The 23,948-nt window shown below is 42.8% G+C and overlaps 1 protein-coding gene across 1 annotated transcript; it reads right to left on the reverse strand.

Annotated features, from left to right (window-relative positions):
• Nucleotides 1-236: 236 nt before the first annotated feature.
• On the reverse strand, nt 237-16,215 carry LOC310646068 (sodium/hydrogen exchanger 2-like; the record flags this gene model as incomplete). The annotated part of the gene is made up of 10 exons (XM_083372264.1): nt 237-386; nt 1,726-1,837; nt 2,248-2,412; nt 4,241-4,311; nt 4,774-4,863; nt 9,392-9,588; nt 11,078-11,295; nt 12,753-13,003; nt 14,069-14,532; nt 16,038-16,215. 10 exons carry the CDS (start codon nt 16,213-16,215, stop codon nt 237-239), a joined length of 1,896 nt encoding a protein of 631 aa, XP_083228390.1.
• Nucleotides 16,216-23,948: the final 7,733 nt, after the last annotated feature.

Raw genomic sequence — 23,948 nt, forward strand, 5'->3', positions numbered from 1 at the left:
GCCTGGGCAACAAAAAATTAGCTACCGGTTCTGCTGAAGTGGTGGGAACCGGCTGAATCCCAGCACTGACCATACTCCACGCAAGAGAAGATGACTAAAAATTCTCTTCTCAGTTGAAACAAGCTGTAAAGCAAATTCTGACATTGTGTGAAAACTGCAAGTTGAGAAGGTTGGGAAACTTGGCCCAGAGTAAATGCGGAGTCATCAGACCATCATCTGAATCTACCTCCCCCTCCTCACAGCCACTGTACCTCCTTCCTGAGGTAGCCCGAGGCACTTCTTTCCAGACAGATTTGCAAACTTTTGTGCCTGAGGATCACCATCTCTTTGACTTGCTCCACTGGTTCTGGCTCCCGAGGAAGTGTGTAGCGATTATAAGCCGACACCTGGTCGTGGCAATGTAAACAGACCAATATCAATAAACATTCTTTCTTTCTTTCTTCTGCCCAGTGGAGCTGACTCATCTACTGGCTGAAAGTTGCCTGCAAAATCTTTTGTGGCTATTAAGAGCTGCTTTCATCTCATTCAGTGGTCCCCAGACTTGAGATCCAATCAATTCAGGCATTTTTATTCAGAATAATGGAGAACGGCCAAGTTTTTGAAAGGTTTTAACATTCACACATGGAATGCTGTAAAGTTTGAGAGCAAGAACGCTTGCATCTCAAAATTTTAGGCAGCAAAGCCAACATTCTTCAGGTCCGGTGATATTTCAGCTGTTTAAAATAATCCAGGAAACCTTTGCATTTTATTGAGGTGGGGGGCTTACAAACACCATGTAAGAAATTCACATTGCTGTGGCGCTTATAGAGGTAGTAAACTATTGGAACTGGAATTTCCACTGCTAATCAACAGCCCTGTAAAGTGTGACTTCACATGACCACGTGGCTTAGCAATGGCAGCTCTGGCAGTGCAGGTCACAAATAACAATCACATGACGCTATAGTAAGGGGTCCTGGGTGCTCTCTGAGCTTGGTTGTTCACTTGCAGACGTTTCGTTACCCAAACTAGGGAACATCATCAGGGCTAGTTGACCAGCACGGATGATGTCAGCTACTTTGGATGATGAAACATCTTCAAGACAACAAGCAAGTTCACAGAACACCAAGGAACCTTCATTTCAACCCTGAGCTACAAATATTTTTTATTGGTACATGACCGTGAGGATGCTGTGATAGCCAGAACTTGGGAGAACTGGTCATAAGTCCCACTTGTTCAGAGTTGTTGTAAATTCAAACATTTGCTGAATGAGTGAATGTTAAGTGAGGATCGCCTGTAGGGCCAGGCACTATCAGTACCAATAGAATATTTGTAGCTCAATTGAATTGTGGTGGCCTTGGTGCTCTCCGCGCTTGGTTGTTTACTTGCAGATGTTTCATTACCCAAACTAGGTAACTTATTCAGTGCTAGAAAGAAGTAAGGTTTCTAACACAGATGATATTAGCTAGTTGGATAATAACAACCAAGTCAGTGGTGGGATTCAGCCAGTTCCCACCAGTTCAGCAGAACCGGTAGCTAATTTTTTGTTGCCAGGCCCAGAATGGACTTCCGGAAGCGGCATCCACACAGAGAACTGGTTGTTCACACATTTGAATCCCACCACTGAACCAAGTTCAGAAAACGCTAAAGACCCACAGCACCAAGTCTCTAGCTTAGGTTAAACTCCTCCAAAGCTTTCGCTGATCTTTTCCCTTCCTGGAAAATATGCTCATTGGAGAAAGATCTCACCATCCTCCTTGTTTTGTACAAGTTCTTCTCCAGGATCTTCTGGATGTCGCTCAGCTCGTCTTGACTGAGACTCTCTGTGTCATCAGTTACAGTAACAGGATTGTCCTTATTGCTAGAAAAGGGTGGGAGGGGAAATCAAGACATCACAGAAAAGGGATAACATTCATTGATAAGACAATGGACCAGCAGGTTTTAGAATGATGAATTCCAAAAGAGCATAGAAGCTTGAAACTGTACTGTATCTGTCAAAACAAGTGGAATGAGGAACTGCAGTTTAAGGTGCTGGATTAGATTTTAAGGAATGTTGACTCGAGTCAACCTTCAACCACCAAAAATCCAATGGGCGGCTTTGGGTCATTCAGGCCAATTTATATCTCAAGGTTGCTGTGAAGATAAAATGGAGAGACTCAGGTAAATCTCCTTGTGTGTGTGTGTGTGTGTGTGTGTGTGTGTGTGTGTGTGTGTGTGTGTACCATGATGAGAAGGCAATTTCACTGTCAACTGAAGAAAGGAAGGACTCACAGCAATGCTTTACGGGAAGGTCTCCACGAGAGACGACCTGCTTCAGCTAACTCAATGGCACGCTTCCTCTCCAGTTTTTCATGCAGGAGAACAATGCTTGACTTGGGTTGCATATATTCCCGGAGCAAATATTTCTGCAAGTGTTTGCTGTTGAAATACTCTAATCTGTCCGAGAAAGGAAAATGGGAAAGAAGACAGAGAGAGAGAGAAGGAAAGACTTTAACTTCACTCATTCAAAAAGAGCAATGTTTTTGCTGAGCACTGGCTAATCTGGTACAGAATGCAGCCGCGAGAGTTGTGCTGGGAGTTTCCCGATACTCCCATGTTACACCCCTGCTCCGCGAGCTGCATTGGCTTCCAGTTGTCTTCCGGGTGAGGTTCAAGGTGCTGGTATTGACCTACAAAGCCCTACATGGCATGGGTCCGGAAAACCTACGGGAGCACCTACGGCCGGCATCAACTTCCCTCTGCCCAGTACGCTCCCACAGAGAGGGCCTCCTCAGGGTGCCACCGGTCAGAGAGTGCCATCTGGTGGCCCCCAGGGGGAGGGCGTTCTCTGTGGGTGCGCCGGATTTATGGAACCGTCTTCCGGTAGAGCTCCGGATGGCGCCCGACCTTCGCTCCTTCCGGCGCGATCTAAAGACTTATCTCTTCGAACAAGCTGGCCTGGCCTGATGGGATGGGGTTGGGTTTTTATTACTTTTAATGTGTTTTAACCTATTGTAAGAGCTGTGGGCATTTTGTTTAATCTCTTTTAATTTTTGTATTTTGTCTTTTTAACATGTATTGCCCTGTTCACCGCCCTGAGTCCTTCGGGAGAAGGGCGGTATACAAATAAAATTAATAATAATAATAATAATAATAATAATAATAATAATAATAATAATAATAATAATAATAATAATCGTGTCACCTACTTGCCTTCTGAGTCACACGTTGTGACTATGCCCAGGACAAGGAAGTAGTTGGACCAGGAGAAAAGCTTTCATTTCATTTAATTTGTAAAGAATCGCTAACATGATCACTCCTCGTACGTTCAACAGTTCCATTGTATTAAAAATTTCAAATTTGGCAGGAATTTACAGAAAGGTCCTTTGGTCCATACCGTGAAAACCTAGAATCACTGATTGTACATTTCTGCCTTAGCCTGAAATACGTGATGGGCTGATGGAGGCAAACCTATATCAGCGGTAGTCCTTCTATCAACAACCCACCACAATTAGTTTGGCTCAGAAGCATCGTCAATGAAAATTTTCAAGCTTCGTGCAAATGGAACAAACCGGCTAAAGGACGAGGACTGTGGTTGCTAAAATACTTTTGGGGGATCCAGAAGCAGAGAACGTTCTATGCACAGAGGTTAAATATGAGAATCTTTGTCATTAGGAAGCCCTCTGATGCATTGGAAGTCAATTCCCATTACTCCCTCCCCTAAGTTCTTTCTTTGACAGGAGCACTCTAAGTTATACAGATTATTTTTATACATTGAATAGCGTCTGTGTTCCCAGTTTAGTCTTGCTTGGTTGAGGAAAGAAGGAGTGGAGAGAAAGGACAGAGGAAGGAAAGAGGGAGGGAGGGAGGGAGGGAGAATGGAAGGGAGGGAGGGAGAGAGAATGGAAGGGAGGGAGGGAGGAAGAAGGGAGGGAGGGAGGGAGGGAGGGAGGGAGGAAGGAAGGAAGGAAGGAAGGAAGGAAGGAAGGAAGGAAGGAAGGAAGGAAGGAAGGGAGAGAGAATGGAAGGGAGGGAGGGAGGGAGGGAGGGAGGAAGGAAGGAAGGAAGGAAGGAAGGAAGGAAGGAAGGAAGGAAGGAAGGAAGGAAGGAAGGAAGGGGACAGCTGCTCATTATTGTGAAATAATAATCTGCTTTGTAACACAAAGATGAATAAAGCTAAGTCATCCCTCATGGGAACTTTATACAGTCAGAAAATTCAACGTGCAAGTTGTTGTTGCTTTCCCCTTTATACATGTAGAGACTTGTATTTTTAACAAATCCTTACTTGTCTTTCCAATAATATTGTCCCCAGTGTCCTGATATATCTTCAATACCAGCCAACAAATGATCCAGGAACTGAACAAAGAGAGGGGGGGAAGGAGAGAGGGTTTTGATTTAAGTGTTTGCATTGTTGTTGAATGAACTCCAGGCATCTGAAGCCTCAAGACAAAAAAACACAACCACACTGGGTGGCGCGAAGGCTTCACGCTGCTCTGTGTGTCTCGGTCTGTGTGCGTGAGTGAATAAATCACATGGAAAATTCTCCCATATTTCTCACACTCCCTTTGATGAAAGAGAATTTCCTCTTGAAATTCATTTCAAAGAGCAGGATTTGGGGGCAACTCTGAGGAGCCAAGTCAGCTGAAAAGCCACTGATACTCAGCATAATTTTTGACATCTAAGGAGCATTCAGCAATAGCTATCCTCAAAACAGGAGGACAAACGTCCAGGTCTACTATGTCTTTCTGTTTCTCAGATGCTTTCAGATTTAAAAATAACATTCCAGATACTTTTCCAGTGTCCTTGCTGAGAACTTACACGGATATGAATTTGTTCTCCCACAGTGGGGCCGCTTTCTTGTTTTCGAGTGACGTGCAACCAGCCAACGAGTGGGCGGATGGTCATCCCCTGCAGCATAAGAGGAAACAGAAGGCGGGATACGTAGCTCCAATTCAAACACCGGTTCAATCATTAGATAAATCACAAGGATGCTGGCTGGACAGGATTGAAAGATACAAATTATGGGGAAGGATGGAGCAGACATGAATGTAGATCTTGAACCTGCACTGGGAACCATCTCTAGCCTCTGTAGCTTTTCTTAAACCGTAGGAATTGTCCCTTGTATTCTGACTCTCTCTATAACCCATAGTGAAACTATTTCCCTATTACATCTCACCACTATTTTTTAAAAATTTCTTTCGCTACAGTGAGGAGCAGGAGGAGGAATCTCAACAAGCTGCTGATCTCAAAAAAATAAATAAATCAATTTATAGGAGCCTTGGTGGAGCAGTGGGCTAATGACACCTTAAGTAACACCAGCTGCCTGCAATTAGTGCAGGTTCGAGTCCCACCAGGCTCAAGGTTGACTCAGCCTTCCATCCTTCCGAGGTAGGTAAAATGAGGACCCAGATTGTTGGGGGCAATAAGATGACTTTGTAATAATGCCGCTTGGGGGGGGCGAAAGCCCTAATAAGCAGGCATATACATAGAATGAAGGCTACTGCTAAGCTTGTAAGCCGCCCTGAGTCTTCGGAGAAGGGCGGGATATAAATGGAATTAAATAAATAAAAATAAATAAATTTTGAAAAATGAAAATGGAGGCTGACTTGAGCTACCGTTTTCTTCAGAAGAATGACCACCTGTCAGAAAAGAAAGCAAAATGCGCTTTTAGTTTGCCCTTCAATTATTAGGGGTTTTTTGAACAGTGACAAACTCTTGATGTTATGCAGCAACCCATACATGGCTGATGTTGGTTAGAAGTCAAATCTGGAGAACCATCATTTCTGCTGACTCCTCTAGAGCAGCCTTCTCTGCTCTTGAGGGTCCTCCAGGTATGTTGGTTCAGACACACAATTCTCAGCAGTGATCAAACTGACTGGGAAATTCCAGAAGTTGATTTAGCCATCTGGAGAGAACTCCAGGATATTGGGTAAGGATGTTCGAACAAAATACTAGCTTAGAAAACTTCAGAAGAGCTTCAGGTATAATAAATATAGGGGGACCAAATTAAACAAGGCAAACAGCATGCAGTTGAAGTCCTATCAGACTCTCTCTCTCTCTTCCAGGTGCAAAATGTCCTCTCCAGATGTGGCTGACCTTTTAGCAAGCTTTAGAGTCCCAACTTTCTGATGTCACCAATTTAATTGTACCACGAGGTGGCACTAGACATTAAAAAAAAAACCTTCCACAAATTCTCCTTCCCCCAATTTTGCAATTTTTACTATTAGCAATCTTGGGTGCCTGGTGAGCAAAACGGTGGAATGCAAGCTGCAGAAATAAAATGAAAATCCTATTTTAAAAAATCACCCTATATAAGTTAATGTGTTGCTAAATCACAATCAGTGACTTACTTGTGTATTCACTGAAAATTTAGTTTTAAGAAACGTGGGAGAGACAACTTGGAAGTTTCTTCCGGATTCTTGGAAGAAGTTTCTTCGAACAAAATTGGAATTTTTAAGAACAGCAGCCTTCTGCCCGAATTAAGGGATACAACATTGTGAAAGGGCCATTCCCTATTTTCCTAAGGATCTTGAAGAAAGGTCATGAAATGCAGCCCCTATTTTTGTAACTTTGGGGTGAGGGATACTTCTTGAGACCAATCACAGAGAAAACCTCAGAACCGCTGTTTATTGCAATTTTATTGCTCACAATGTATTGGCCAGAAAATAAAGCTGAGGGGTTTTTTTTAAAAAGAAATGGGAGAACATTTTGTATAGAATAGAACAGAATAGAGCTGGAAGGGACCTTGGAGGTCTTCTAGTCCAGCCCCCCAGTCAAGCAAGAGAACCTATACCATCTCAGACAAGTGATTGTCTAGCCTCTTCTTAAAAATCTCCAGTGATGGAGCATCCATGATTCCTGGATGCAAGCTTTTCCACTGGTTGATTGTCCTCACTGTCAGGAAGTTTCTCCTTAATTCCAGGTTGCTTCTCTCCATTGTTTCTCATCCTTCCTTCTGGTGCTCTGGTGAGCAACCTGACTCCCTCTGCCTTGTGGCAACCCCTCAGATACTGGAATACTGCTATCATGTTGGGCTTCCCCCAGCAGTTGACCTATCTGGTGACTATTGCCATTGGACCTGTTGGGAGAACATTAGCCCATCATGTCCCACTACCAAAGAAGGAATCAGGGTTGCTTTGCTCTTCCAAACCCCATTGAGACCTACCAGTTTTGAGGACCAAACTGAGAGAAAGGTGCTTTGAAGATGAGACAAGTGGTAGACTAGCTGAGCCCATTATTTTCATTTAGAAATACAACACAACCAACTGATTTTTCACTGCATCCTCCATGCCTTTCTTTTGGTCCCAAAACAGCCCTGGAACGACAATGATCCTCTCCTCTGTAAACAGAGATGGTTCTCATCCTTTGAAGGCCAAGGTGCATCTTTACCATTTTAAGAATATATCATGCCTACACCTAAAGTACCTTTCATAAGGACATGGCCAGCTACCACACATCCATATAAAGCAGGGTGTAGTGGCTCAGTGGGTTAGGACACTGAGCTTGTCGATCAGAAGGTCGGCAGTTTGGTGGATCAAATCCCGAGTGCCGCGTAGCAGAGTGAGCACCTGTTACTCGTCCCAGCTTCTGCCCACCTAGCAGTTCGAAAGCACGTAAAAATGCAAGTAGAAAAATAGGGACCACTACGGTGGGAAGGTAACAGCGTTCTGTGCGCCTTTGGTGTCTAGTCATGCCAGCCACATGACCACGGAGACGTCCTTGGACAAGCGCTGGCTCTTCGGCTTTGAAACGGAGATGAGCACCGGCCCCTAGAGTCGGAAACGACTAGCACGCATGTGCGGGGGAACCTTTACCTTTACCTTTTAGTGATATAGCTTCCAATATTCTCCACTACTTTAGTTTGGTTTTTAAATTTTTTATAGGCAGGTAGGTGTCAGGCATGAAAGATCAGATTCCCCCAGTGAAGGTCCAATTAAACGGATTTATTTCTACTCATGCCTGTGCACAGGAATCTTCTCAAACAATGGTTAGCACCTGCTAGGAGTTACACAGACTTCTAGGGAGGTTGAACCTAATCCGCTGGTGGCTACATAAGGATTCTAGGCTGATTCCTCTTTTGACTCCACCCCCAGATTCAGCCACTCCTTCCCCTACAGCAGGGATCTTTAGACTTGACAGCTTTAAGACTTCTGGATTTCAACATGGCTGGCTGAGGAATTCTGGGAGTTGAAGTCCACAAGTCTTAAAGCTGCCAAGTTTGAAGATTCCTGCCCTACGGTAAAGAAATGCAATGCTGAAGATCAAACTTTGCACTGCAGCTACCGAGCTTCCCATTTAGCTGTGCGTGATGCAGTTATCAATTGCATACACAGACATGCAAATCCAAAACATGGCTACCAAAATCCCTCCTTCCACTTGAACCCTGTAGATCAGTATTTCCCAACTTTGGCTCTTTTACGACCTGTGGACTTCAGTTCCCAGATTTCCCCAGCCACCTGGGGCATCCCAGTGACATCACGCATCTTCAAATGGTCAAAGTTGGGAGACACTGCTGTAGATCAATATATTTTCACTACATTTTACACAAAATGATTGCACCTATTGTTGCATCTGTGACTAGCAGCCAACTGAAGCAATTCACTAATGGGAAGAAATTACCCAAGAATTACCCTATTCCAATAATTGTGCTCGGCTGTTTCACTTCCCCAAATTTTATATTTTCATATTTCACAATTATTATGGTTGTTGTTTTTTTTCTGTATCCGGCGGTAACTCTCTTAAAGTGATAAGGTTTTAACAGGGAAGGACATCAGTTATCTCCCTGGAAATGGTAGCCAATTTGCAATTCCATCTCTCTTACTTCCTCTCTCTGAATGGCTGGCTAATAATGGTGGGTTTTTTGCTCAGATATTCTGCAAGTGGCATGTTGATCCAGGTTTTTTTTAAAAAAAAAACGAAACAAAAACAATTCACTGATTGTCTGCGCATACATGCTCCATTGACACCTCTGAGAGATGATATATCATAACCTGTAGGAGAAGAGGAGGCAAGGCTGGGGGCGGATTTAAGCACGTCATCAGCTTAGAATTATTACATTGTCATAAATGGTCTAAGTTCATTCGTTCATTTTGAATTCCACTGACCCTTATCAATGGAATTTAGCACTGAACTTTGGTTAACTAGATTCTTGTGTATAAGCTTGAGCAATAAATCTTGAACTGCAACTTAACTTGCATCTGACGTAGCCATCTACAATACGCTACCTTCCCAATATCTGGAGACTAACATATCTCAGAATTTCCAAAGAATGTGGCTGCTGACCATTTTTTAGATCCGAATTCTGAGACTTGTAATCTCAGCCTGTGGGTTAAAAATAAACATCAGAGGAATTATTTAAAGATAAGTTCCAGATTTGTGCGTGTGTGCCAACAGGTAAGAGAATTCAGCCCACCAAACCCAAAATTAGCTTGAATACCTGTACAAAGACAGTAAAGAAAATAACAACTGTGGTTGCGGCAATGAAGAGCTTCTTCCTCTGGAAGTCAGGGAGCAAAACCACCAAGGAGAAACAGATGGCCCCTCTAAGGCCGCCATATGCAATAATGAACTGGTCCTTGCGTGTAACAGCGTTGATGTGTAACCTGTTGATGATGAAAGTCAGGACCAGAACACCTAAAAGAGATGAGGCAAGGCAATCAGTTTTAAAAAGATAGGATCACCCACAAAGACCACCATCGTCTATAAGAGTTGCCACAAACTCAGTTTGCATTAAGTGTGTTGAGAAGCAGGGCTACACAGCATGCTAGGCTGGGCTTATGTGAGAGCAGTTTATAGTCCAGCATGATCGGCAATTGTAGCCCTTGTCTTAGCATGCGGTGTGAAGTGAGCCATCATGTTACAGTATATGAGTAGATGTAATTGGAGTAGAGCAGCTGACTTTTGTTGATCTGGGTTTAGGACTTACGTCTGCTGTCTGAGCCCAACCAAAGTTGAAACCAATGGAAATAAGCTTTCATATGTGTCAGTTGATGAATATTGGTGCATCGAAGAGGAGGAGGAGAAGAGGGGGAGGAAGAGGAAGAGGAGGGAAGGAGAAGGAAAGGAGGAGGAGGAAGAGAAATAATCCAAAAAAAAAAGGAAACCAAGGAAAATTGCAGGACCATGTTTTATATATATATATATATATATATATATATATATATATATATATATATATATATATATATATATATATATATATATATGTGTGTGTGTATGTGTATGTGTATGTGTATGTGTATGTGTATGTGTATGTGTATGTGTATGTGTATGTGTATGTGTATGTGTATGTGTATGTGTATGTGTATGTATATGTATATGTATATGTATATATATATATAAGGTAAAGATAAAGGTTCCCCTGCTTGTACGCGCTAGTCGTTTCCGACTCTAGGGGTTGGTGCTCATCTCCGTTTCAAAGCCGAAGAGCCAGCGCTTGTCCGAAGACGTCTCCGTGGTCATGTGGCCGGCATGACTAGACGCCAAAGGCGCATGGAACGCTGTTACCTTCCCACCGGAGTGGTCCCTATTTTTCTACTTGCATTTTTACGTGCTTTCGAACTGCTAGGTTGGCAGAAGCTGGGACGAGTAACAGGCGCTCACTCTGTTACGCGGCACTCGGGATTCGACCTGCCAAACCGACAAGCTCAGCGTCCTAACCCACTGAGCCACCGCGTCCCATATATATATATGAATTTATAATTATAAATTTAATATATAATATATATATATATTCCATGTGTGTGTGTGTCTTTTAATTTCTTCCCCATTTTCCCCAGATCTACCTGTCTCTTGTTAAACTACAATCTTTCAATTGCTCCATAATCCTTCCTTGCCAGCACTAGGCCCCCAAAGCTGTATTTAGAGATCTACTCAACGTTGCTGCCAATTTGTAACTTCAAACACCCCAGAGGGGGGAAAAATTAAATCCATGCGGAGTACAGTATTTCATTGAACTGAAACTTGATGTTAATTCAATTGAATCGTAGGCCAAATCTGTTCTTCCTACCGGCACCCCTGCCTTCCCTCTCCACTCTCTTTGCATGCCAGCTTCAAAGCAAAGCTGGATTCCACCAGGAAAAGTTGCCCGTTCCTGAAGCCGATCATTTGTCCCCCTCCTTACCCAGTGCTCTCCAAAGGAGGCAGAAAATTAGGGTGAAACAGATGTAGGGCCAGTTCCACTCGTGATTGTCCCCAATGGTGGAGACGCCAAGGAAGATGAAGATGAGGGTGTCGCTCACACTGCTCCACATCTTCATGAAGTATTTAATGGTTGTATGGGACTTGAGAGAGATGTTGGCTTCCACGTAGCGCTTCATGCCCAAGGCACAAGAAATGATTCTGAGGAGGGAAAGAGAAGCAACTTACTACAGTCCTTTTCCAGTTGGTGCACGAGCATCGTATTGGAACAGGATGGGGAAATGACAAGTTGGACCAAATAAAAATTCTTAACTTACAAAGATAGTTCCTTCTCAGCTTGCAATCATGCGAAGAGACAAAACAAGGATTGAAGGTAACTTTGGGGGAGGGGGGCTGAACCTTTCGTAATTGGCAAGTCTTGGACTGGCTCCCATTTTTATTTTCGACATATAAGTGTCAAAATCTGATAAGATGCCAGCAATCTCCGTCATTTCATAGAACCCCTAAGTTAGTTTGAGGTCACTGAATGCAATCTCCTACAAGGAGGAAAATGTATACACACACACACACACACACACACGGAGGTCCAATAAAATAAAACTCATCATCTCTCTAGATAGATGATGGTTAGACCTCTTCTACAACTAGAAAGTTTCTTCTGACATTCAGTTAGAACCGGCCTTCCTGTAACTTTAATCTATTATTGCGTCTCCTACGCTACATTCTAGATTAGTGCTTCTCCACTTTAACAACTTTAAGAGGTGTGGACCCCAACTCCCAGAAATCCCCAGCCAGCAGTAGACAGAATTTAAAGTATGCTACCTGAGGAATTATGGGAGTTGAAGTCCACTCAGTTTAAAGTGGTCAATATTGAAAAACACTGCTCTAGAACAGGGGATGTTCAAACTTGGCCCTTTTATGACTTGTGGACTTCAAATCCCAGAATTCTGCAGCCAGCGTGCCTGGCTGAGGAGTTCTGGGAGTTGAAGTCCACAAGTCATAAAAGGGCCAAGTTTGAAGACCCCTGCTCTAGAATAATAAAGAATAGGATTTAGCCTTCTTCTCCTGGTATGATTACAAGTCCTTGGTGAGGACTATTCTAGCTTGGCGTTTATTCTTTTTTCCCAATATATATTTTATATTTAACTATTCACAGATGCCTTTTGACAAGTAAGGTCATCAGGGGCTGTCAGGAAGGCCAGCAAAAGGAACGCAGTGTAAATTCTAAAGCAGTCTGAGAAGGAACCCTTTTTAAAAAAAAATCAACAACTCACTTGCAAGGGGAAGAAAAAATGGGAGGAAACGAAGAGCAACTCATCAAAACATCCCTAGAATTTAAGGGAGTGAGAGAGTTCAAAACGCAGCAGCGCAAGACCTGGGAACTGAAAGTTACGTTCTCACGGTCCTGAGTTCTACGTTTCTAGCTTTCAACAACAACAAAAATCTGATGAGAACTGCACTTTATGCACAGTAGTCCTTATCTCTGCCTGAATAAATAAGAGTTTTTGTCCCTATTTCTCCCCACCCCACCTCGCAAAAAAAAAATGTTTGGATACTCAGACCTTAACGGCTACAGCCATGGTGCTGAAACGTTCAATCTGAGATTCATTCTGGTCAACGCTGAGCCTCGGAAGCCATCGAGCTTCCATTTTACTTACGCCACAATGCCGGAGAGATGGAACATTTCTGCAGTGAGATAGGATAAGTAGCTGTAGAGGAAGACGAAAAGGGGTTCTATCACCAGGATGTTTTTGGTAAAGCGAGTGGTGAAGGCCGCCGTCACAGCGTAGAGAAGACCCACCAGGAGCCCCCCAATGCCCACCAGGAAAAACTTCCCGATGCCAAGAAAGACATCTGCGCTTCTGATGGTTGGCATTTCACAGAAGGCCTGGAACAGCCTGTAAAGCACCTAGGAGAAAACAGAAAATATGCTTGTGTGTGGGGGGGTGGGGGGGGTGTTCCCATAAGAAAAATAAAATGCCAGAATATATTTTCCAGATTTCTCCAAAGTGGTCAACTTTGGAGAAAAAGGCTCCTGTTTCTAGACCTTGTTTTTAGGACGTCTGAGAAGAGTTTTTTCTAGTTTAGTTTTAGCCCATATTTTTTTTTGCATACAACTTATTGTTGCAAAGTGGTAGAAGTAGGTTTGCTGTTGCTTTTATTATATATTTCTAAATCTTTATGTAGGTCCGCACCTTTCAATCAAAGAAAGCCCTATGTAAAGGAATCCTGGAATTTAATGGAAGTATGAGAAGCCATGGAGATAGTAAATCACTGAAGAAGCATCCGTTCAAGTTCTCTTTCACACACACACACACACACACACACACACACACACACACACACACACAGTTCACCTGTAACTAAAACACATGCAACAAACTGCACACCAGCTTTCAAGAACCTTGAGATGGTTTTGAAAGCAATTATTTTCCCTTCAGCTGAAATATGGCTGAAATATGATTCCTGATAGGTCTTTTCAGGGCTGGCTGTACCATCAAGCATGAAGAGGAAGTAACTTTAGGTGGCATCTGCTGGCATTATGGCAGCATCAGGTTTAAAAGACTGCCCTAACTGTGATGAGATAGAGGGAATCTCCAACTATAGACTGGATCCAGGGTGCAAAAGACAAAATTTCTCTATCAGATCCAGTGGGAAAACAATATCTGGGCTTGGCCCAGATGCATTGACTTTTTTTCAAGTAGATCTCTTTCAGTAGCTTCAACCCTGCACAGTTGGGGGCGGGGGGGCAGGGGGAAGAGACCAGTCAAATAAATATCAACTTCTAAATAAATGTCCACGTCTCTTCATGTAAAGCAGGGTTTCTCAACCTGAGGAACTTCAAGACATGTGGACTTCAACTCCCAGACTTCCCCAGCCAGCATAGAAAGGGTTGATTTAAGAAAAAGGACTGATCAAGTCCTTGGAATAAGTTCTTTGATTATGCATTGAACCGTAGTAGTTCAATACTTACCACAGCCACAGCATCGTTGAGGAGAGACTCCCCAAAGACCAAAATGTGAAGCTTTTCATTGACATGGATCTCCTCGAAGACTGAAAGAACGGCAACTGGGTCAACAGCCGCGATCAAGCTACTGAATAAGAGATTATGAAGCAAGGAGATATCCCCCAGGTGGAAGGCCTCGGCTTGACATATCACATAGAGGGAAAATCCGATGCCAAAGACGTTCCAGATTGTTCCCACCACAGCATACAAAAGGATGGTTCCAATGTTCTCAAAAAATGGCCGGCTTGGCATGAAATAGCCTGCATCTAGGACAATGGGGGGCAGGAGATAGAGGAAGAAGACATTGCTGTCCATAACTGGAGGTGACTTGTCATTCAGGCCAAAGATAATGCCTCCCATGATGAGGCCAACAACGATCAATAGGCAGCTTTCAGGGACAACTGAGGGTAGTTTGTCAAACAGATGGAAACCTGTCAATGTACAAGACAAAAGTATTGAGAAAATCCAAAACTCCAACATAATTTAGCCTTGTTTGATGGTCACATGACCCTGCTGAAGGCTAGCAAGTTCTAAATTCAAATTTTCCTCGAGTTATGGGTGAATTTCATTCACAGGACCTGGCTGGAGAAAGCTGGTTTTAAAACACAGCGGCCATTCAAAAGCCTTGGGGCTCTTTTCTAAGAAAAACCAAATTCATGAGGTCAGTCTTAAAATTTTGGAATTGGTTGAGTGAGAAACAATTTGGAAGCTTAGAAGTCAAGGTTGCGTAATTCTGTGCAATTCTGTATATTTCCCTCATCTTGCACAAATCAGCTTAACAGGATTTCTAGAAAAGATTTTTTACGCAATGGACTGTATTTTGTTTCTACCCAGCTTTTGAGCCAGCTGTCACAAACATTCCTAACTAAAAAAACAAAATGTAATACACAACCCATGAATAGAGAACAATAATATTTATTTTACATCACCTGCATCGTATTAGTATAGAATCTTGATGTAAGACGAAGTTCCTGGATTTGCAGCAGTTGTAAAACAGCAGAGCATATCCGTGCAAATCATCGTACACAAATAATGCAATTCAAAGATATACAGTTACATAAAAAGGTAAACGTTCCCCCACACACGCGTGCCAGTCGTTTCCGACTCTAGGGGCCGGTGCTCATCTCCGTTTCAAAGCCGAAGAGCCAGCGCTTGTCCGAGGACGTCTCCGTGGTCATGTGGTCGGCATGACTAGACGCCAAAGGCGCACAAAACGCTGTTACCTTCCCACCAGAGTGGTCCCTATTTTTCTACTTGCATTTTTAGGTGCTTTCGAACTGCTAGGTTGGCAGAAGCTGGGACGAGTAACAGGCACTCACTCTGTTACGCGGCACTCGGGATTCGACCCGCCAAACTGCCGACCTGATCAACAAGCTCAGCCTCCTAAACCACTGAGCCACTGCGTCCCTTATACACTTACATACTTTCCTATAAATGTGCATAAACTTTTGTTAAATATGGGGCTCTTTGTGCACATTGACTGCAGAAGCTTACTGTGTGAGAATACTTTTCTTGGATCACAACTTGATATTCCAGAAGAAGGTAGGATCAATGAAAATTTCTCACAAATGTTACATCAGCTGTAAATTTCAGTCTCACAAATTTCACAAACTGTACGTCAACCCTTTAAGATACACCAATATTGTTCTTTTAGTCTAAAACAATAATTTTATAAGCTTATTAATACACATCATGAATGATACCTAAATAAATACAGGTGATTCTCAACTTACAACCACAACTGAACTTAAAATTTCCATTGCCAAGCAAGGCAGTTGTTAAATGAATTTTGTCCCATTTTACGACCTTTTCGCCATAGTTGTTATTGTCCTGTACTGTAGTTGGACTGTTCCCCCACCCACCACCAAACTCTGTTTAGAAATCATTCTTGGAGTTTCAGATTACTTTCCCACCACTCTGTCCCAGAGAAACATACCTATTTTGGCCAAGGAAGCCAACAAGATCCACAACGTAATCTCAAAAGGAACCTGGACATGCTGATAGTCAAAGAAGTCAGCAGTATCCTTGGATTCATTTGTCCAGCTTGTCTCCGAGTTCGTTTCAGCCAGAGACTCCAGCACTGTAATGTTCTGGAAACTGGCAGTTCTTGGCATTGAGAAGGACAAGAAAAACCCTTGAAGACAGAATCTGAGAGCCACCATCTCACTTAGGACGAATCCCATCTCCTTCCATCTGCTTCTCGTCCTGCCTGTCTGAGGAAATTCAACACTGGCAGACTATCTCCTCAGCCAGCCTAGATGTTTCTCTGTAGGGTGTTGAAGTTGAATGCACCCTCTATTGTCCTCTGAATTACATAAACGGAGATGCAGCTCTGGACAGCGTGAAACGATGAGTTCCCTCAAGGCCAGAAACGTGCAATTCCCAATTGAAACTAGATTTACGGTAGGCATCCTATGGTTGATTGAACTAGGGATACTAATTGAACTCGTCAGAATATCAACCAGGATTGGAAGAGCATCGATGTCCTAAAACATGGGCGAGGTTCATGTCAATGAGTCATAAATAAACCAACTCCATTTTGGCTTTGTACATTGTGTAAATTGATTGTCTGAAGCCTGTCCAGATTTTGCTTCTTTCTGAAGTATTTCTGAAGATTTTCAGTTACAGAGAGCATCGCTTAGAATCTCTCATATGTAAGTCCAAGGGGAGGGAGCAAAAATGCATTTTGGGATTTAATGAATTCTCCTCAAAATCCCTCCCCACTTCCTCCAAACAAGTTCCAATCATTTCAAATCTTTCGTGTTCAAACTCTCGTTTAGGAAATGTCACATCTGCTGGTCAAATTCAAGAGTTCCAGTTCTTCCTGGAGTCAGACAGGAGAAGATAGTTAACACCTCTGACATGTCATGGAAGATACCAGATTTTCCATTTCTGCTGTCTTTTTACTGGCAGGTGTGAGGCCACTTTCTGTTTTGTGAACCAAAATTGCACAAACTTTCTTTCACTGTCCTGCACATTTTACGAAGCTAGCATTTGCTACTTCCTGATAGATAGGAACATACCCTATCTAGGAACGATTCTGGACCTATACACCCATGTTCTTTTGCACCATCAGAAAGAAACTGGGGCGTGCAACTAAGCAGAAGCAGACTTCCCAATGTCAATCAGTCGCCAGAGCTAACCCTCTTACTCTCCGTAACCAAAGATTTGCTAGCAGCTGCAGCTCAGAAATCATCCCTGTATTTTGGATCATGCACCAGGTTGTAGTCCCAAAATAGTGTGTCCTCAGATCACTCTGCTCCCCCCACTTTTTTTTCCCCTGACATTGGATGGTCCAATTTCAGCATGGCTCAGAGGAAATGGACTTAATCAGTGGTGGGTTTCAGCTGGTTCACACCACTTTGGCAGAACCGGTAGCTAATCTTTTGCTGCCCAGACCCAGAATGGACTTCCGGAAGTGGCATCCATGCAGAGAACCGGCTGTTCACCTATTTGAATCCCACCACTGGACTTAATCCTCTTGACATCTATTCAAGCATCTCCGTGGTGCATAAATATCGGCTTATAAGACATAGAGGAAACATCCTATCTATTTCCATCCTGGATTAAGGATTGGTTACGTGAACTCTGACTCAGGGCCTAGTGCTACACTGTGTTTTAGCAAAGTACAATTGGCTTTCTTTGAACAACACTTGAAGCCAAAACATAACTGGGACTCATCAGTGTTGAGAACCTGGACATTGTCATTTTAGAATGCAGGAATCACATTCCTAATAATGAGCTGATGCATTAATATTCTCTTCCAGGGCTCTCAAACTCTAATTTGGATCAGGGATTCTGAGCTAGCTCTCTAATTATAGGGACCCACCACCATCTCATGGCATGTCCTATATCATACCTTTTAGAGGTTTTTTTTAAAAAAATAAAATTTGATTTTGTTCACCTCTTAGAAGATTGATTTATCTGCCCTCCCCTAAAAGGAAGGAAGAATGAAACCTATATCCATGCCATCAATCTGTATAACCAAGAATGTTGTATTATAGAAATCCTTCCTTCCTTCCTTCCTTCCTTCCTTCCTTCCTTCCTTCCTTCCTTCCTTCCTTCCTTCCTTCCTTCCAGAATAAAATAAAACAGAACAGAACAGAACAGAACAGAACAGAATAGAATAGAATAGAATAGAATAGAATAGAATAGAATAGAATAGAATAGAATAGAATAGAATAGAATAGAATAGCAGAGTTGGAAGGGACCTTGGGGGTCTTCTAGTCCAACCCCCTGCTCAGGCAGGAAACCATGTATCATTTCAGACAAATTGTTGTCCAATCTCTTCTTAAAAACTTCCACTGTTGGAGCATTGACAACTTATGGATGCAAGTTGTTCCAAAGAAACTTTCTTTCTTTCTTTCTTTCTTTCTTTCTTTCTTTCTTTCTTTCTTTCTTTCTTTCTTTCTTTCTTTCTTTCTTTCTTCCTTCCTTCCTTCCTTCCTTCCTTCCTTCTTTCTTACTTCACCCTTTTACTATCAATAACACACACATTTGGTGATAGGCCTCTTTCTCATACACATCAGGTTTATAGGGAGATAACAGATTAGGTTCTTTCTGAAAGACAGATGAAGGAAGTAAGACCAGCAACGCCATTAGCCTAATGCAGAGAGGTGAGATTAAAAAAAAAAAGTGCACACTAAGAGAGCTTCTGAAAGAAACTTCAGACCTCTCACCCTCTCTGCTTTCTCGCTACAAAATGCTTTTGTTAAACAAAGGCATTTCAGACGAATATAACCAATGCTGAAATCCAAGAATCAATATTTATCTCCTCTAGCAACGCATTTTCATCCTGATCCTTGTTAAATCAATGACATTACATGCATATAACAAGAGAGAGAAAGACATAGTGAGAAAGGTGGTGTAATATTCTTTTAAAAAAAAGAAGAAGAAAAAAGAAATAATAATAATAATGTAATCAATAGCCATTTGGTCCACGAGAGACACCAACGACATAGAGCAGATATGCTGTAAACAAACAAGACATGCTGTAAACAGCAGCCTGATATAAATTAACATTAAAAAAATGATATTTTTTTCTGTTTGCTTATTGACTAATATAGTTAGTTCATACTTGTTCAACCTGTTTTATTCACCTAGTTTTTCTTTCTTAACGTGTATAAAACCACATACATCCATATATATATACACCATACACACCAAATAATAACATGATGAAGATTTTAATATCAACCAACTTAGCTCAAGACCAGATTTTTCTTTCAAATAAATACCTTCATGAAAGCTTTTCCTTCATTTTTTCATTTCATTTCCAAAGTTACATTTAACTTTGAAGAAAGTCAAATAATCACAATGCTTATAACGTCAATATCCAAAATTCTAACTTATATTGATAGAATATCCATTTCCTCTGCTTACCTATACTTAATACTCTAAGGCACCTAAATATTAAGAATCGCAAATATATTATGTAAATATCATTGTATTTAAATAACATATTGTATTATAGCTGAGAAGATGGAACAATAGATGGTGTACCAACTAGATTTAATAATAAGTTAAAGAATTGAGCTAGTTCCATATTAACGCTTAATGGATCAATTTTTATTTTCTTCAAATGCCACTGATTTAAACATTGTGCTCTATATTATATAGGCTGTATAGTAGGACAGCCAGCTTGGTCTAGCACAGGGGTAGACAACCTCGGCTCTTTTATGACTCATGGACTTCAACTCCCAGAATTCCTGAGCCAGCCATGCTGGCTCAGGAATTCTGGGAGTTGAAGTCCATGAGTCATAAAAGAGCCGAGGTTGCTGACCCCTGGTCTAGCAGTTAAAGCACTAGGCTAGAAAAAAAGGAGGCCATAAGTTCTAGTCCAGCCTTAGGCATGATTTGGGCCAATCACCAGGAGACGGTGAATTCTAGTCTTGCCTTGGGTATGAAAGCTGATTGGGTGACTTTGGACCACTCACCATCTCCTGATGATTGGCCCAAATCACGCCTAAGGCAGGACTAGGACTCACCATCTCCTGGTGAGTTCTAATCCTGCCGTAGGAATGATTTGGGCCAATCATCAGGAGACGGTGAGTTCTAGTCCTGCCTTAGGCTGATAGTCTAAGATTTGGCCAGTCACTTTCTCTCAGCCCAACCCACCTCACAAGGTTGTTGTTTTTGTGGGGGGAAAACAGGACGGAGAAGGAGCATTAAGTATCTTCACAGTTATTTATAAAAATAATGAAGTGGGATATAAAATAAATAAAAATAAATATTGTGAATACACTTCATCGTATCATAGTTGTTATAGTTCAAATAAATACAGAAAAGCCAGGGGGGGGGGGTGTTAAAAAAAAAAGGATGATGATATATCCCAAAACTAGTGATGCATACTAGATTTGGGGGAAATAAGGAAAGGAAGTCTATTTTAAAGAATAACCTAAATGGCATTACCTTTTCCTTAAAGCTGTTTTCTCTTCATTTGCTCACTGATGCCATAACTGAACTATGGACACTTTCAGAGGCCTTTAATTCCAAACTCCCATCTTCCCCAGCCTGCCCAACGGGTCAGCAGATCCCTTGACCCAACAAACCTTGTGAGACCAAGGCTGCCTCATTATCGCCCCCGATGTTTTACGTCCCCTCCATAAAATGCAAATACGCTATACCGCTCGATGTAATTTTAACCAGATTGCTGTTTGTCAGCCTTGTTTACCAACACGCTTGTGCTCAATCGGTCTGTTTAACATAAATATGATTATGTATGCAAATCAGCACTTGGCTTCCATCTGGCTGGTTCCTGGGAAGCCGTTTTAAAAAGCGAGCTCCAGTGGGGGGTGGGTTGGGGGTCAGCAAACCCACCCTGACATTCATTTCCTGGCGATACTGAGTGAATTTGTAGCTGTCACATGACCATGCATTTTCCAAGGGGGTTATTTATTTAAACAATTCCTTTTCTCATAGGTCCAAATCGAAAGATTTTACATCAGGGATGTACAGCCTTGGCAACTTTTAAGACTTGTGGCCTGGCTGGGGGATTCTGCGAGTTGAAGGCCACAGGTCTTAAAGTTGCCAAGGTTGGACAGCCGTGCTCTAGATGAACTGCAGTGGTGTAGAACTAGCAGCAGGAAACCTAAATAAATACCTAAAAAAGCTTCTTGTTAAATTTTTGTCCCTTTAAAAGTAAGGGGGGGGAAATACGGGGATCCCTCCTGTCTCTGGATTTGATGTCCCCGCAAATGGACACGTCTGTCATTTTGTGGCAAGGACACAAGGAGCATTCTTGTGAGTGAGAACTAGGTATGTGTAGCCTAACAGATGGGACGCGGTGGCTCAGTGGGTTAGGACGCTGAGCTTGTCGATCAGAAGGTCGGCAGTTTGGCGGGTCGAATCCCGAGTGCCGCGTAGCAGAGTGAGCGCCTGTTACTCGTCCCAGCTTCTGCCAACCTAGCAGTTCGAAAGCACGTAAAAATGCAAGTAGAAAAATAGGGACCACTCCGGTGGGAAGGTAACAGCGCTCCGTGCGCCTTTGGCATCTAGTCATGCCGGCCACATGACCACGGAGACGTCCTTGGACAAGCGCTGGCTCTTCGGCTTTGAAACGGAGATGAGCACCGGCCCCTAGAGTCGGAAACGACTAGCACGCGTGTGCGGGGGAACCTTTACCTTTACCTTTAGCCTAACAGAGAGAAGAATTGGGGTGACATGGTAGCTTTCTTCCAGTACTTGAGGGCCAGTGACAGAGGTGGAGGGGCTTGACTTAAGTCTCCAAAGCAACTGAGAGGGCAGGAGAAGAAGCAATGGGTGGAAGAGATCCAGCCTGGAAATAAGGAAGAAATTCCTGATAGTGAGCACAATTAACCAGTGGAACAGCTTCCCTCCAGAAGTTGTGGGTGCTCCATCACTGGAGGTCTTCGAGAGAAGATTGGACAGCCATTTGTCTGGGGTGGTATAAGGACTCTGTCTCGGGCAGAAGATCGGAGTGGAGGATCTGCAAGTCCCCTTCCAAGACCTCTCTGAAAGCATACCGCAAAAGGCATTTTTGTGAGTCTGCATCCCGCACTGCCCTCTCGCGTTCACAGCCATCCATGCAACACTAACAAGCTCTTCACAACAGGGCCAAAGGATCAAAATAATAGGAGTGTGGCAAATCCGTTTGGAAAAGCAGATTAGCCTCTGAACCCCCCCCCCAGACGTGAAGGAGAGGAGAAAAGATTCTATTGAGCTTTTCTCTCAACTCAATCTCTTTCAGCTCCCGGTGGGACCCCACTGCTGGAAACAGCAGCTATTGGGAGAGAGAAAGAAAAGAGCACACAAAAGGAATGAGTTCATCCCACACACATGGATAGCGGTAGGGTATTTAGTTACCTTCCTGGAGCAAATTACGTTTTTTTTTTCTCTCTCTCTCTCTCTCTCTTTTGAAAAAGTTGGGAGACCTTCTCTAGAGTTCTTGCTACAGTTGTCAGTGTGTTCACAGCCTCCAAAGGATGGGAAAAATATGTCGGTGATTTTCCACAAGCCCGTGGCTGAAATTGGGAGACACTCCAGGCAGGTCACCCAAAAGGATTGGCCACATTTTTAACCCTTGGGAAGAGGGAAGGAGAAAGTACGTGTCTTTCGAAAGAACTCAGTTTGCCTAACCCAGGGGTAGGCAACCTCGGCTCTTTTATGACTCGTGGACTTCAACTCCCAGAATTCCTGAGCCAGCCAAGCTGGCTCAGGAATTCTGGGAGTTGAAGTCCACGAGTCATAAAAGAGCCGAGGTTGCCTACCCCTGGCCTAACCGAAGGGCTTATCACGTTGAGAAGGGCTCACAGGCAGCCCAGACAGTAAAGGAGATGTTGATGCCAAAAATATGGAATTTCTCTCTTTCCTTAGAGAAGATCAGTTCTGAGCTTGTTTTAGTCTGAAAGGAATGGATCTCAGAATCAGATAGCTGGGTTTTTTTTTTGTTTTTTTTTTGGGTACTGCCAAAGTGTTACTGGTTTAATAAAAAAATTACTGTTGTTTTCTTTTTGACAGGCAAAAGAAAAAATCATGTGAAGATGGGGGAGAACTAATGTGAGAAGGGAACCAGTTTGAAGGGTTAGGCTACAAGCTGGAGGACCATAATGGTATAAGGTTTCCTGCCTGAGCAGGGGGTTGGACTAGATGACCTCCAAGGTCCCTTCCAACTTATTATTATTATTGCTATTGTTATTATTAACTTTGAGTCTCGCGTTAGGCGTGGCAAACCATTTCCAAAGTTTTGCCAAGAAAACTGCAGGGACTTCCTCATGTAATTGCCAGGAGATTGTCAAGATTGACTCAGAGCCCCCCCCCCCCCGCCCCATATCTCTTCTGGATATATTCAATCCATTTTTTCCACTCCATAATATAGCGTTCTTGCGAATGATCTTGGGACTAAAAAGTTTCATTTAACATTTGAATAAGTCTTCCTTTCTATTTTCTTTTTTTTTCCTATATGAAATATTAGTATTGTTTGTAGTTATCTTATATGAGCTAGAGAGTGATAGATTTAAGAACTTATTGTTGGTAGCATATGGATGTTTATGATTGTTTTTTGTTTTTATACCCTGTACTTAGCTCTGGGAAGTCGGGGGGGGGGGGGGAGAGGGGGGGAGGGGGTAGGGAGGGATAGGTAGGGGAGGGGGAGGGGGGATTGTTAAAGATAAAATGTATTTTAAAACTTTTCAATAAAAAAAAAAGATTGACTCAGAGGCACACGGATATTTTACCCAGGCACCATCATCTTAACTGAATACTGTAACAGAGCTGGAAGGGACCTTGGAGGTCTTCTAGTCCAGCCCTCTGCTCAAGCAGGAGACCATTTCAGACAAGTGCTGTCCAGTCTCTTCTTAAAGGTCCATGCATTGATCTCCATCCACCG

The sequence above is a fragment of the Vipera ursinii genome (genome assembly GCF_947247035.1).
Source record: "Vipera ursinii genome assembly, chromosome: 12".
Lineage (NCBI taxonomy): Eukaryota > Metazoa > Chordata > Lepidosauria > Squamata > Viperidae > Vipera > Vipera ursinii.